At 42.5% G+C, this 15,834-nt stretch overlaps 1 protein-coding gene across 3 annotated transcripts in view; it reads right to left on the bottom strand.

Annotated features, from left to right (window-relative positions):
• The window catches only part of LOC132836021 (intercellular adhesion molecule 3-like), a 206,301-nt gene that overhangs the window by 13,726 nt on the left and 176,741 nt on the right, over positions 1–15,834 (bottom strand). The window contains exons 1-2 of one of the 3 annotated variants that reach the window (XM_060855217.1): positions 14,312–14,606; positions 771–1,034 (exon numbers count right to left, since the gene is read on the bottom strand). In XM_060855217.1, coding sequence (XP_060711200.1) covers positions 771–1,034; positions 14,312–14,378 — 331 coding nt within the window. In that variant the 5' untranslated portion in view covers positions 14,379–14,606. Of the gene's footprint in view, positions 1–770; positions 1,035–14,026; positions 14,113–14,311; positions 14,607–15,834 lie in introns of those variants that run through there. The other 2 variants (XM_060855218.1, XM_060855219.1) reach the window with 2 other exon arrangements.

The raw sequence follows: 15,834 nt of genomic DNA, 5'->3' as shown, positions 1-15,834 counted from the left end.
TGACTTGTGTCTGCATTGCCATGAACTTTGTGTAGAAGCTTCCGTGGACTCAGTCTCCTAGTACACTTCTTGCTGTCATTGCTGTCTTTATTGTGCTTGTTTTCTGGTTTCCTTTTCCTAGTGCAGCCTGCATGCTTGGAGGTACACTTCTTGGATATAAGGGACCAGTCCCCTTTAGTAGCACATACATCTTTTCAGATGTGGTAACACTGGAGCACACAGGTTGCTTGCTTTTTCTGTCCTGGTTACAGAGCTGATACTGTTGGTTGCACCTAGTACCTAATGTTGTCCAGCCACAATGGCCTCATATTTTCTGCCATCTGCTCATAGTGAATCAATGATTTGACCTTGCCTTTTGCCGAGGTCATTTTGGAATGCTTTGATATGTGCTGAGACAATTACCAATTTCATTATCTGCTCCAATAGAGTGATCACTTGACACATCCTTGTCTATGATGCTACAATACTGAAACGACAGTGACTGCTGGTTATGTGATGACACCTTGCCCTTTGCCCAGCCTCAGTAACCTGTGAGTTACTTCATTCTAAATGTGGCTTTCATTTTGTTCTTACTGTGTCTCTATGTTTGTCCATACTCCATAACTCTGACTGAGCTTATTTCCTCACTTTGTATGTAAAACAGTTTTGGGTGACATTGCAGCTTTTCAACACATTAAGATTCCTTTAGCCAAGCATTTGCTGTACAGGCTAAAACGTGTAAATTCTATCACCATTTTATTTTATTTATTAATATAAAATTTTCCACTTACTATATACAGTTATGTCTTTTCTTTTAGTGACAGTCATATTCTTGCATTGTACGAAACATACTATCGAGAAAGACCACCTGTGGATATTTGTGATATTAACTGAGACCCATTGATCACTTTCCAGTTTGGGATAATTTCTTAGTCCTTCGATTGTTATGTGAGATCCTGCACATGACGTGCTGCAGTTCACCACCAAAGGGTCACCAAATGCCACAGCCGGGGGGTTTGCATTGACCTGTAGCTCCAATCCAGTCACTTTTCCCACTGTGGATACAAATCACAGTAAATATCAGGATTTGGAATTCATTGAGAACATGAACAATTCTGAACAAATCTCTGGATCAGTTTATAGATGAACAGATGAACATGGAGCAGGAATAGGCCATTGGTCCTTCAAGTCTGCTCTGTCATTTAATAAATTTATGGCTGACCTCATCACTCCACATTCCTGCCCAGTCACATTAACCTTTCACTCCCTTCCTTACCTAGAATCAATCCAGCTCTGTCTTAAACACATTCAAACACTCCACTGTCTTTTCAGGAACAAAAGGACAAAGATTCATGTCAGTCCAAAAGGAAAACATGTCCCTCATCCCTCCCTTTAAAATGGTGATGCCTGATTTCTAAGCAGTCACTGCTAGTTCTGGATTCTTCAACAACAGGGAAGATCTTCCTCACATTCACACTATGAAGACCCCTCAGGAATTTATATGCTTCAATCAAAGTACCTCTTACTCTTCCAAATCCCAGCAGTTATAAGCCCTACCTTTTCTCATTCCTGGTATTAGTCTCGTTAAGGTTTTCTGAACTGCTTCCAACACATTGACATCCTCCTTTAAATAAAGGGACCAATCCTGCACTCCACATATGTTTCATCCAAAACATAAGCTCCCTACTTTTATATTCAAGTCCCCTCGCAATTCCCAACTACTGCACCCTCATACAAACCTTTTATAATTCATGCTCTAAGCTGCATCTCTCTCACCGTTTAGGTATTTTACTTTTTTAATCTTCTCAGGGGCAATATGGTGGAAATCAAGCCCCAGTATTTGGGGCATTGCTACAGAAGTTAAAGATTTTTTTATAAAATTCAAGTAAGCAAAAGTCTTTCATTCCCACTTTACAGTTGGTCGGCTCAATAGGCAAATGTGGAAGAGAAGCTACTTGTGGTTGCAGAATTTGTTGCTTCTTTTCATCTGTATTTTAATGACGTTGGTTTTAGGATCGGATGGAAACCCTTAATGGACTGCACTCTGGCTGTCATGAAAGATAACCCTACTCGGCACTGAGCATTCGAAACTCTCTTGGATAGAAGATTTCATAAATTCACAATCCCTTTAGTAAAGAAATATTTCTTAATCCCAGTAACAGATGGCCAACTTTGTAATCTAGGACTGAGTCTGTGTCTTTGATTCTACAGCTAGAGGAAACACTTACTCAGCATCTGCTCCAGAAAGCCTTTCCAAATGTTTTATTTCAATTCAATCAGCTCTACTGTAGGTTTGGTCTCACCAGTGCTCAATATAACTAGCAATTATGTACCCCCTACTTAGACTAGTTGATCAGAGCCCACGGTATTGGGGGTAATATATTAGTGTGGATAGAGGAATGGCTAACTAACAGAAGTCAGAGAATTACCATTAGGGGAGCCTCTTTAGGATGGAAACCTGTAACGAGTGAAATGTCACAGGGGTTAGTGCTGGACCACAATTATTTACAATATATATTAAAGACTTGGATGACAAAAGTGAATGTACTAGTATGACAATGCTGAACAGGTGATAAAGTGGCTCAGTGGTTAGTACTGTGTCTCACAATGCCAGAAACACCTGTCTGTGTGGAGTTTGCACATTCCCCACGTGTCTGCGTAGGTTTCCTCTGGGTGCTCCGGTTTCCTCTCACAATCTAAAGATGTGCAGGTTAGGTAAATAACCCATTGTATTCAGGGATGTGTAGGTTAGAGGTAAATGTAGAGGTCTGGGTAGGTTACTCTTCAGAGGGTCAGCGTGGACTTGTTGGGCCAAATGGCCTGTTTCCACACTGTAGGGATTCTTTGAAAATTCCCTGCTTTACCTGTCTTTTAGTCCCAAATTGACAGAGCACAGGCTGCATTTCTGTACCTAGCAAGATACTATTTATTCCAAATAAATATTCTAACTACTGATATACATAAATCTATCAGCTACACCTTTATCCCCTTTATAAAGTGCCCATTCAGACTGAAAGGGAGAAAACCATGTGGTTATGGGTGAAGGAAACGATGGGAAGGTTCTTGTTCGCAGGTTTGGCTGAAGTGCAGCTGTTCTAGAAGCCCTTTTTCTCAGACATCTGAAGGTGGGTCTCTGCACTCCAAACGTTAACTCTGCTTTCTTTCCATAGATGCTGCCAGACCTGAGTTTCTGCAGTAATTCCTGAATCTGTTCCTAATTTGTAAAATCTCTCTTCATCCTGGTAACCAAAGAAAACACATGCAACCTGCCTCAATGACTACTGCCTGGTGGCTCTGACCTCCATCATTATGAAATGCTTTGAGACATTAGTCTTAGCTCGTATTAACTCTAGCCTCCCAACCTGCCTCAATCCCTCGTAATTTGCCCAACGGTGCAACTGGTCCACAGCAGATGCCATCTCCCTAGCCCTATACCCATCCATAGAACATCTGAATAATAAGGATATCCCTGTCAGGTTTCTACTTATTGACTACAACTCCACCTTCAATATTATCATCCCAACCAAACTAATCTCAAAACTCCGAAACCCAGGTCTCAGTTCCTCCCTCTGCAATTGGATCCTCAGCTTTCTGACCCACAGACCACAATCGGTGAAGATAGACAATAGCATCTCCTCCAAGATAATCCTCAACACTGGCACCCTGCAAAGAATGCATTCTCAACCCCTCACTATCCTTTCTGTACACTCACACTGTGTGGCCATCTCCCATCTGAACTCTATCTCCAAGTTCGCTGATGACTTCACCAATGCAAGCCACATATCAAACAATGACAAGACAGAACACAGCAAAGAGACAGTGCTTGGAGTCATGATGCAATGATACACATCTCTTCCTCAATGTCACCAAACCCAAAGAGCTGATCATTGACTTCAGGAAACAAGGGGGAGGACACATGGCTATCTACATCAACAGAGCTGAGGTAGAGATGGTCGAGATTTTAAGTTCCTAGGAATAATGATCACCAACAATCTGTCCTGGTCAGATATGATGGTTAAGAAGCCACAACAACACCTTTTCTCCCTCATGGAGCCTCAGGGAATTTGGTGTGTCCATTAGGACCCTCACCAACCATTATAGTTGCACCATCGAAAGTATTCTATTTGGATGCATAATGGCTTAGTTTGGCAACTGCCCTGTCCAGAACTGTAAGACAGTAAAGAGAGTTATGTACACAGCCAAGTTAATCATGGAAACCAACTTTCCATCCATTCACTCCATCTACACCTCTCGTTGCCAAGGAAAGGCAGATATTATCAAAGACCCTTCCCACACGACTATAACCTTTTCCAAACTCTTCCTTAAGGCAGAGGATACAGAATACAAGGACCAACAGCTTCAAGATCAGCTTCTTCCCTGCTGCTGTTAGACTGGCGAATGGATCTTTCAAATTTCAAATCTAAAGTTGATCTTGCTTTTTGTGCACCCTCTTTACAGCTGGAACTTTGTATTCCTTGCTCTGTTCTATCACTTTGTGATCTTTGTATGGTATGATCCACCTGTACTGCATACAAAACAAAACTTTTCACTGTACCTAGTTACACGTGACAAGAATAAATCAAATCAAAACATTCATTACTTATCCCTGAAGTCCAGAGATCATTCTCTCTCTAAGGCCAATATACCCTTTCAGGGTGTGGTGCTCAGACTGCTCACAGTTCTATGTTCCTAAACCATGTTGACTAATGATCTTGAAATTATGTATTACAGCCATGTCATAACTTCTTTAATAATAGCTTCCAGAATTTTCCCGGTGACAGATGTTAAGCTAACTGTCTTGTTGTTCCCTGCTTTCCATTTTCCTCCCTTTTTGACATTTGCTACATTCCAACCTAATGAGATTTTGCCTGAATCAAAGGAGTTTTCAAATATTAAAAGCAAAAAATCAACTATCTCACTTGCTATGTTTTTTAAGATGTTGGGATGAAGTCCATCAGAATCTGGGTAGCTGTTGAGAGTGTGGTGCTGGAAAAGCACAGTAAGTCAGGCAGCATCCAAGGGGCAGGAGAACCAATGTTTCAGGCAAGAGCCCTTCTCCTGCTCCTCAGATGCTTCCTGACCTACTGTGCTTTTCCAGCACCACACTCTCGACCCTGATCTCCAACATCTGCACTCTTCACTTTCTCCTCAGATCTAGGTCGCTGTCAGCCTGCAGTTCCAAGAATTTACTCAGTATCACTTCTCTTTGTCACTCTCCATTCTAATTCCTCATTTTTAGTTTCTGGGGTATTACTTATAGAATCTATTGCAATGACTTGTGCAAAATACCTATTTGATTCATCTGCCATCTCTTCATTTCCTGTTATTAATTCTCCACACTCAGTTTCTATAGGTCAAAGACACACTTTGTGAGGAACATAGAATCAAGAGTCCTGTCATTAAATGTAATCATAGCAGATCAAACACTTCAATGCCTTTTACCCACCTCATCCCCATAACCCAGTTATGATTGGTGTTGTGTAATTTTTAACTCTATAACCCAGTTAGTATTTAACAATCTCCTGGAAGGTAACAAATACAAAGACTGAAGATCCACTACCCTCTGGGGTAGAGAGTTCCAAAGATTTGTAACCCTCTCAGTAACGACATTTCTCCTTAGCTCAGTCCTAAATGACATTCCCCTTAGCTTCAAACTGCGAGTACAGTTCATGACTCCCCGACCAGGGAAAACTTCTGTTATCAATTTTAATTTGGAGCTGTGAACTAGGAATTGTGAGCTGAAAATGGCTTGGGAAATGGACCTTGGGAAACAGCAGTGGTGAAAGTAACAGATCAAACATGCTCTTGGCTCTTTGTGAGGCTAGCCTGGAGACTCATTCTCAATTAAAAGGCTTTCCTACAGACAGAGCAAACTCAGGAAGAGCATTGTGTTTAAAGAGATAACAGAAATTGGCAATTAATCACGTGAGTTCCTGGAAAATAGTTCTGGCAAGTCTGGAACAGATTTTACATCCAAGTAGATGGCAGATGTTGCATGGTCATTGAGATTTTGGGAAGATACGGTCGGTCTATCATTACAGGCCTGTAGTTGAAGCTGGTTTTTATTGACCTATGTTTTCTGGGGAGATGAGATTGGCTACATGAAGGTTTGAAAGCTTCCTGCCTTAGCTCTCACACCAGCTTCCAGAAGCCCAAAGCGTAGAAAGCTGAGTTAAAGAAATTACTGTTTTTATCTGAGTGAACTGACAAGGTGACCCTGATCAATGTTTCCAGAAAAGTGACCAAAGAGTCCACATATGTGCCTGTGAAACAACGCATCATGAAATCTGGCCAGTTTTGTTTTTTCTTTTTATCTATTCCTTATCTGTGGTTGTTTGTCCATCTGCCTATGGTGTGAATGGGGCTGAAAGTAGATGTTTCAGGTTTAAAGCAAAGATATTAATTAGATTATCTTATTGTTTAATATTTCTCTGCTAAACCTATTGCGTATTTAATAAAATGTTAAGTCTTTTGTTTAAGATACAAAACCAGTATCAGGAATTAATTATTTGCAAAGTCTGGCTAGAAACCTTTGGGAGTGACCATTGAAAGTCTTTGAAGGTTTCAATGTTACTGTGTTGCAAAACCATTGGTCAAAAGGCTGATTTGGTTCGGCTGCCTTTCTCCATGGCATAACATCCATCTAACCTTTTCAGTATTTTCAAAGTTTCAATGGGATCCCCTCTCATTCTTTGCAACTCTAGAGATCACACACCCAGTTTGTCCAAACTCTCTTCAGAGGACAGTCCCACTATCCCAGGAACATGTCTGGTGGACTGTAGTTGCACCCTGTCTATAGTTTCACTACTCATGTACATAAATCTCCTTGCAATAAAGACTACCATTCCATCAGCCTTTCTCTCGGCTTGCTACTCCTGTAGGTTGGCCTTCAGTGCCGTATTGATAAGGACATCTAGGTGCCTTTATCTATCTAAACTTTCCAATCTCTTATCTTTCGCAAAATACTCTGCACGTCTGTTTCTCCCACCAAAGTGGATTACCTTATATTTTCCACATTACATCCCATCTGCCATGTCCTTGACCAATCAGGACATCTGTCCAAATCATCCCGAAGCTGTTTTACACCTTCACCCCAACCCACATTCCCGCTTTGTTTTGGATCAATGTTACATTTCCTCTCCCCCTCGATATCATTGGTCGAGATTGTGAGCAGCTGGGGACAAGTTCTGGTCCTTGTGGTTACCCATCCATCCCAGCTGCCAACATGAGAATGACCCATTTATACCGACTCTCTGTTTCCTGGCTGTTTCCCAATCGGTAATCCTTCCCTCCTATCCCATGCATCTTCATCTTTCTAACCAGACTCTTGTAGGGAACCTCATTGTAAGTCTTCTGAAAATCTAAATGTATTATGTCCTTGGGCTCTCCATTATCAATTGTGTTCATAATATCTTTAAAGTTTCCTATTTGCGAATCCATGTTGATCATATCCAATCAAATTACTATCATCCAGGTGTCTATTTATCCCATTGCTTATAACAGATTGTGGCAATTTCCTGATGACTGATGTAAGACTAACAGCTGTGTAAGTTCCCTGTTTCCTTTCTCTTTAATAGTGGGGTAACATATTCTAGCTTTCCATATGCAGGAATCCTTCCTAAACCTATACAATCTAGGATCACCATCGTACCCGCTACACCTTGTGGACAATTAAACAACCCTCCACAAATATGGTTAATGTTAATAATGGGAGAAGCCAGCACAGCATTCCAGCAGTCTTTTTGGTTGAAAAGCCAGAACTTTGTTTTTATTCATTCACAGGGTGAGGACATTGCTGGCTAGACCAGCACTTACTGCCTATCCCGAACTGCCTAGAGGGCAGCTTGCTGTGTATCAGGAGTCACATGTTGGCCAAACCAGGTAAGGATTCCCTTCCCTGAAGGACATGAATGAACCAGAAGGGATTTTCTGACAATTGGCAATGGATTCATGGTCGTCAGTGCACTCTTCAACCCAGACCTTTCTATTGAATTCAAATTGCACCATCTGCCATGGCAGGATTCATACCCAGGTCCCCAGGACATTAGGGACATTTAAATGACTCTTGGATAGGCACATGGATGATAGTACAATGAAGGGTACGTAGGTTACTTTGATCTTAGAATAGGATAAAAGGTCGGCACAACATCGAGGGCCCAAGGATTGTGCTGTACTGTTCTATGTTCCATTTCCTGTGTCTCTGAATGAACAGTTCAGCAATACTAGCACTGAACCATTGCCTCCCGCACTGAGCGGATGATCCATCTCAGCCTCCTCCTGAGGTCCCCAGCAACACAAATGGAGTGTTCATTAGATTCATTCCACATAATAACAAGAAATGGTTGGAGCACTACAAAGGCTAAGGCCCTGATAACGTTGCGGCAATAGTACTGAAGATGTGTGCACCAAAACTTCCTGCACACCTTGCCAAATTGTTGCTGGATAGCAATGGCACTGACATCACCCAGCAATGAGGAAAATTGCCCTGGTAGGTCCTGTACATAAAAAAGCAGGACATATCCAACCCGGGCTATGACCCTCCTTCAGATTGTCAGAGAATTGATGAAGGGGTTTTCAAAAGTGTGATCAAGCAGCAGCTGTTCAGCAATAACCTGCTCAGTGACACCCAATTTGGGTTCCACCAGGGCCACTCAGCTCCTGACCTCATTAAAGCCTTGGTTCCAACATGGACAAAAAAGCTGGGTTCCAGAGGGGAGGGGAGAGTGACAGCCCTCGACATCAAGGCTGCCTTCAACCGAGTGTGGCATCAAGCAGCCCCAACAAAACTGGAATCAATGGGAGTCAAGGGGAAAACTCTCCACTGACTGTGGTCACACCTGACACACAGGAAGAAGGTTGTGGTTGTTGGAGATCAGTCATCTCAGCTCCAGGAGTTCCTCAGAGTAGTATCCTTGGCCCAACCATCTTCAACTGCTTCATCAATAACTTTCCCTCCATCATATGGTCAGAAGTGGGGATGTTTGCAGATGATTGTGCAGTATTCAGCATCATGTGTGACTCATCAGACACTGAAGCAGTCCACGTTAAAATACAGCAAGCTTTGGACAATATCTAGGTTTGGGATAACAAGTAGTGAGCTTCATTTACTTCATACAAGTGCCAGATATTGACCATCTCCAACAAGAGAAAATTCAACCATAATCCGTTGACCTGCAATGGGTATTACGATGACTAGATTCCCCCACTTTCAACAACCTGTGGTTAACATTGACCGGAAAGTGAACAAGTCACATCAATACTATTCAAAAAACAAAAGCTGCTGGAAATCTGAAACAAAAAAAAACACATTTCTGGAGAAACTCAGTAGGTCTCCATCTAGGGAGAGAAAGCAGAGTCAATGTTTCCATAAGACCATAGGAGCAAATTTGTTCATTTGGCTGATCGAGTCAGTTCCATCATTTGATCATGGCTGAAATGTTTCTCAATCCGGTTCTCCTGCCTTCCACCCGTAACCCTTGATCCACTTACTAATCACAAAACTATCTACTTTTATCTTAAATGCAGTCAATGGCTTAGCCTCCACAGCTTTCTGTGGCAATGAGCTCCACAGATTCACAACCCTCTGGTTGCAGAAATTCCTCCTCAGCTCAGTTCTAAAGCATCATTCCTTCACTCTGAGGCCAGTGCCCTCAGGTCCCAGTCTCTCCTACTGGTGAAACATCTTCTCCACGTTCACTCTATCCAGGCCTCTCAGTATTCTGTACACTTCAATGAGATCCCCTTCACCTTTCTAAACTCCATCAGGTACAGACCCATAGTCCTCTTTACTAAAGTGCATACCCTCACACTGTACTCCAGCTGCCACGTCGTTACCCACTCTCCCAGCCTGTCCAAGTCCATCTGCAGCCTCCCCGCCTCCTTAATATTACCTCCCCAGCAAGTGAAAGTGAGGACTGCAGATGCTGGAGATTAGAGTCAAGAGTGTAGTGCTGGAAAGGCACAGCAGGTCAGGCAGCATCATAGAGCAGGAGAATCGACATTTCGGGCAAAAGCCCTTCAGCAGGAATGAGCACAGCAGGTCAGGCAGCATCCGAGCTGCAGGAGAGTCAATGTTTCAGGCAAAAGCCCTTCCTGATGAAGGGCTTTTGTCCGAAACATCGATGATGCTGCCTGACCTGCTGTGTTTTTCCAGCAATATGCTCTCAACTACCTCTCCTGCCACCTATCTTAGTGTCATCTCAAACTTAGCAACAATGCCTTCAGTTCCATCGTCCAGATCGGTAATGTCTAATGTGAATAGCTGTCCTAACACAGAATCCTATGGAACTCCACTGGTCACTGGATGCCATCCTGAAAAAGACACCTTCCTCCCCATTTTCTGCCTTCTGCCAGTCAGACAATCCTCTGTTCATGCCAGTAACTTGCCGCAACACCATGATTTCTGATCTTGTTTTACAGACTCCTATGCAGCACCCTGTCAAAGGCCTTTCGGAAATCCAAATAGATCAGGTCCCCTCACTTGCCTTTGTCTAACTTGCCCGTTACCTCCTCTAAAAACTCTAACCAATTAGTCAGGCCTGACCTCTCCTTGGCGAAGCTATGCTGACTCAGTCCAACTTGACCATGCACTCTCAAGCACTTTGCAACTCATCCTTAATAATGGATTCTAAAACCTTATCAGTCAGGCAACATCTGAGGATCTCTTTGGATGCTGCCTTGACTGGCTGTGCCTTTCCAGTACGACACTCTCCGACTCTAATCTCCAGCATCTGTAGTCCTCACTTTCTCCTTCTAAAACCTTACCAACAACTGAGGTCAGGCTATCCAGCTTATAGATTCTGTCTTCTGCATCCCTCCCTTATTAAACAGGATGTTATGTTTGAACCTCCCAGACTCCAGTGATTCCTGAAAGCTCACCACCAATGCCTCCAGCTATCTCCTTCAGAACTGGTCTGAGTTATTTATCCACCTTCAGACCTTTCAGCTTCCCTAGCACCTTCGCCTTAGTGATGGCTACTACACTCCTCTGCCCCCTCACCTCCTTGTTTTGGGTCCAGTGACCCTTCTTCAGAACTGACTGTAGCTAGGAAGGTGTTGGTAAATATGCTGAAGACGGGTGGGGGTGGGGGTGGAATAAACGCTCGGTGGAGATGATGCCCAAGAGAACGAAGAACAGCTGTTGGGCAAAGGAATGGCTCACAGTAAATTGGAAAGAAAGGTAGGTTCTAATGGGGACCTTGAATGGGTGACAATGGGTTGGTTGTGGTGAAAGGAGCCCATGTTGATAGCAGTGCCTAGTGTGTGAAGATGTGGGAAGGACATGGAGTAAGGCGCACATGCCCTGAAATTACCAAACTTCAAAAGGCTTTGGAGTTCCCAAGCAAACAATGAGGTGCTGTTCTTCCAGCTTGTGCTGGACCTTGCTAGGGGCACTGCAGCAAGCAGGGAACATGGCAGTGCGTTGAAGTGTCAGGCAATTAGAATCTCGGGGTCATTTTTGCTGCCAAAACACAAAGTTGTCAACTAGTCTACATTTTGTCTCCCCTGTGTAGAGGAGGAGACCACATTATGAGCAGTAAATACTAGAGATTAATTTGAGCAAAGTAGAGGTAAATGGTTGCCTCACCCCAGGTAAGATCCAGCAACGTGTCTCTCCTGCTCTCTCATCTTCAAGATAAGAAAGGTTTCTGCTTCATGATTTCCACATAGTGATTGGTTGGCATGATCTCTCTGATTGGCATTACTATGGAGAATGTACCAGGGAACTTCTTGGTTAATTAAAACACCAATGGTCCCTTCTCCTGCAGAGGCCTGGGCCCTATATATATTTGAATATTGAGTTTCTAGCAAGCATAAGGGAGTCACTTTATGAATCAAACTGATAATAGTGGGTGCAGTCAACATTCCCAATGTTACAAGACTCTTAACAGAATGTGTAATATTCAATATGGTTCTACAATTGAATAGCACTTGCTGAACAATCCCGTGTGCATTGAGAATTCCTATAATAGCCAGTTTAAGATTAACCGTCCAGTTCATTGTGTCATTCACTTAAACTCACTACAAGCTACATCTATTCATCCACAGGGACCTGTATTCTGCAGGAAACAGAAAATTTCCCTTCAATACTGCACCTTTTTTTATATTAACCTTAATATAACAAATATCAGTAATAACTCCCTTGCGAATTATCCATCACAACATATCAGAGTCAACTTCATAGAATCACAACAGTGTCCCCATCGAGTCCACAATGACCCTCTGAAGAACATCACCCCCACCCAGCCCCCAACCCTATCCCTGCATTTCCCCAGGCTAATCCACCTACTCTGCACACTACGGACAATTTTCTGTGTACTGTGGGAGGAAACCGGAGCACCCAGAGGAAACCCATGCAGACACGGGGAGCTAACACCCTCAATACATTATCTGGGCCGGCATGACACCAGTTGTTAAAATTCACTTCAGAATGTAACTTTTAAAAAAATTCTGTAACTTACGTGTGAAAGAACTGGAACCAACATGTTCATTTCTAAAAGATGAGAGACTTAACAAACAATCCAGGTCTTTTTCAATAGAATATTTCAGTTACATCACACTGTAAACTTTTGCTATAAATTCTGTGTCTTACAATCTTATTCTCCACAACCATCTGATGAAGGAGCATCGCTCTGAAAGCTAGTGCTTCCAAATAAACCTGTTGGACTATAACCTGGTGTTGGGTGATTTTTAATTTTGTACACCACAATCCACCACCGGTGTGTCTAAATCATTCCAAAGGACTGGTATTCTTTTACCTTCACAATGTATTTGTCTGAGTTTAGCTGAACCCGGCCTTCCCAATTCTCTCTATAGATTTCTGTTGTTGATGGCCATATTTTTTCACAGAGGTCAGCTATGCACTGGCTCCCTGACATTCTCTGTAAATCTTATCTATTATCTGTTGGAATGTATCCTGGTTCTCTGCAAGGCTAACACATGAATAGGGAATGAACAAATGCTGTGTTGAATGTTGTCAACAGAAAATATTCCGTTTTAAACTTCATGTTCTAATAGCATTTAATCCATCAAATTTGCTAAACACTTTGACCATGTCAATGCTGGCATGGTCTCATGCATCAATAGATTTGCTGCTGGTTCAATGTGATGTGAAACTCAAAATCTTCAGAGTACCCAGGCATCCCATACAAACAGCTGCAAATGTGTTGCTGGTCAAAGCACAGCAGGCCAGGCAGCATCTCAGGAATAGAATTCTCTATTCCTGAGATGCTGCCTGGCCTGCTGTGCTTTGACCAGCAACACATTTGCAGCTGTGATCTCCAGCATCTGCAGACCTCATTTTTTACTATCCCATACAAACACTCTGGGTCAAAGTTACTACACAAAAGAAGAAAAACAAAGCTTTGTCTTTGACAATTTAGAAAGATCTTAAGACAGACAGTAACATTTCAATCACTATCCTTTAGAGGTACTCAGTCTCAGAGAAATATTACGCCTAGCTCAACTCTTTCATTTCTTACTTTACTGACTGTTCTCAGTTCTCTTCCCTGGATTGCTGGGATTTTTTTTACCACTTAAATCAGAATGCTGACATGAATCTATTTCAATCCTAATGCCCTAAACCTCTTTTCAATTCTAACAACTTGAAGACCCATCAACTCACAAACTTCTGTTGCGTTGATTGATCCTCCTGATCTGAAAACCAGTTCTTCCCCGGGAGTAAACTTTCTTCTGAACTGAATTCCCAACAATTAGGAAGGAAACTCCAATCAGCCCTAAACGCAGTAGTACAAACATTTCGTTCATTAAGATCGCAGATAGCAGATATTCTGCTAAGCAGTTAACTGAGTAAAACCGATCTGCCTTCACAGAAATCACATCGCTAGTTCCCTGTTTTAACCACCATCTAACCTCCTCATACAGGGGTTACTGCACAGAACTGAAACACGACATTGACTCTCATTGTAAAAAAAAATCACATCCCCCTTTAACACACAGTAAAGAAAGACTGAAAATCCATGTGGCTCCGGCTGTATTTTCTTTTCTGATTGGAATTTTTCCCGGTGTAAGTGGATGGTCAAACTACCTTCTGTGTCAGCCCCTTGAAACACCATTCTCTCTCAGACACAGAACTCTCACTGCCCCATCATTAACGTCCTCACTTTCTCTCAGCACCATCCCTGCCCTCCTGGGTGTGAGGCTCTGTCAGTGACACAGAGGGAGGAGGGATAGGGGGAACCTTCCATCTCCACCAATCCCACCCCGGAGAGCGGGCTCAGTGTTGGAGCCGGGACATTACAACAACAACGCGAGGCGCTACCCGGCTCCAGCCTCAGGACATAGGGAGATTTTAAAAAAAATATATAATTACCTGTCCCAGTAAAAGCCAGGAAAAAGAGGTAACCTCCTGCAAAGCGCGGAGACAGTTGGAAATCCATCGTTAAATGGTCCCAAGGAGAAAGCTGGACACTGCTGGCTCTAAGCGGAAACTTGACCTTTCCAAACTCCTGTAAGCAGTGAATGGGTCTGGCTTTTATTGTTTTACTGAGATTTCATCAACTTTCTCACAGCGTTTCCGATTTTTTTTCCACACGGAGTTCTGGCAACGTGTTATTTTAACCTTTCTGTTTCTCTGGATACAGATGAATCAGTTAAAATTGTCTCGATCTTTACTCGAAGGTATTTAACATTGAAAGTAAAATTCTGCGGAAAACCGTGTTAAATAGCGAACACTGCTGTGAATCATACATGATGTTGGAATCATATGTTCCAGGGGTGGCGTGATTGGCAGACACATGTCTGGGTTCTCAGTGGTACCCTTTCACAAACACCACCCTGTGTTCCTTTGGCAGAGAGACCATCTTACAGAACAAGTGAATAAAACATGGAAAGAAAACCACTTAAATTGACAACAGGAGATTAAATGCTGTTGCTGAGCTCCATCACATCGGCTACCTTTGTCAGTCTGGGTGAGAGATGTTGGGTGTTTGGAAGGCTTGGAATAAATATTCTAGGAAAAGATCTGCGCTGACCCCATAGCATATTCTATTGTTTTATCTGCTAATTGGGAAAATGGAGGTTGGATGTTTCTAATTGCCCGGAGACAGAAGTGACAATGTGAAGTTTTCTTTCTCAGAATGAGATAATGTTGAATATAGAAACCTGCTGAATGTATGACGGTATCCAGCGTTTCTTCATCAGTTGTGGTCTCTCACTTCACCAGGACCTTCCCCCTGGGACAGACAGATGCAAAGTACTGATTTTGTAACACAGCCAGGCCCTCTATTTCCTTACATTAATTACCATTTTGGTCCTTAATTGTTTCTACTTTTCATCAACTTTCTAACAGCATATCCATTTTTTTCCATATTTACACAGACATTGTGTAATTATAACGCCTTTTTTAGTCAGAGATAAGTCCATTAAAAATATCTTGAACTTAACCTGAAGGCATTTAACTTTGACAGTAAAGTGCTAGGGATCTGGGTTCAACTCCACCCTCAGGGTGGAGTTTGCACGTTCTCCCCGTGTCTGCGTGGGTTTCCTCCGGGTGCTCCGGTTTCCTCCCACAGTCCAAAGATGTACAGGTTAGAATGGATTGGCCATGCTAAATTACACATTAGTGTTAAGTACATTAGTCAGTGATAAATGTAGGGGAATTGGTCTGGGTGGGTTATTCTTCAGAAGGTCCGTGTGGATTATGTTGAGCTGAAGGGCTTGTTTCCATATTGTAGGGAATCTAAATGTAAAACCATGTTACTAGCAAATCTTGCTAAGTTATGTGTTTTACTATTTACAAGTCTACAGAAGACTTTTGCATTTCTTCATATCTTAACTGCCAACTCCTGTTATTGTCTCTCTTTGCTTCTCTTATTTCTTATTTTACTTCATTTC

The sequence above is a fragment of the Hemiscyllium ocellatum genome, chromosome 45, assembly GCF_020745735.1.
Source record: "Hemiscyllium ocellatum isolate sHemOce1 chromosome 45, sHemOce1.pat.X.cur, whole genome shotgun sequence".
Taxonomy (NCBI): Eukaryota; Metazoa; Chordata; class Chondrichthyes; order Orectolobiformes; family Hemiscylliidae; genus Hemiscyllium; species Hemiscyllium ocellatum.
The sequence above is the reverse complement of the archived record's forward strand: the minus strand, read 5'-3'. Positions and strand labels throughout refer to the sequence as shown.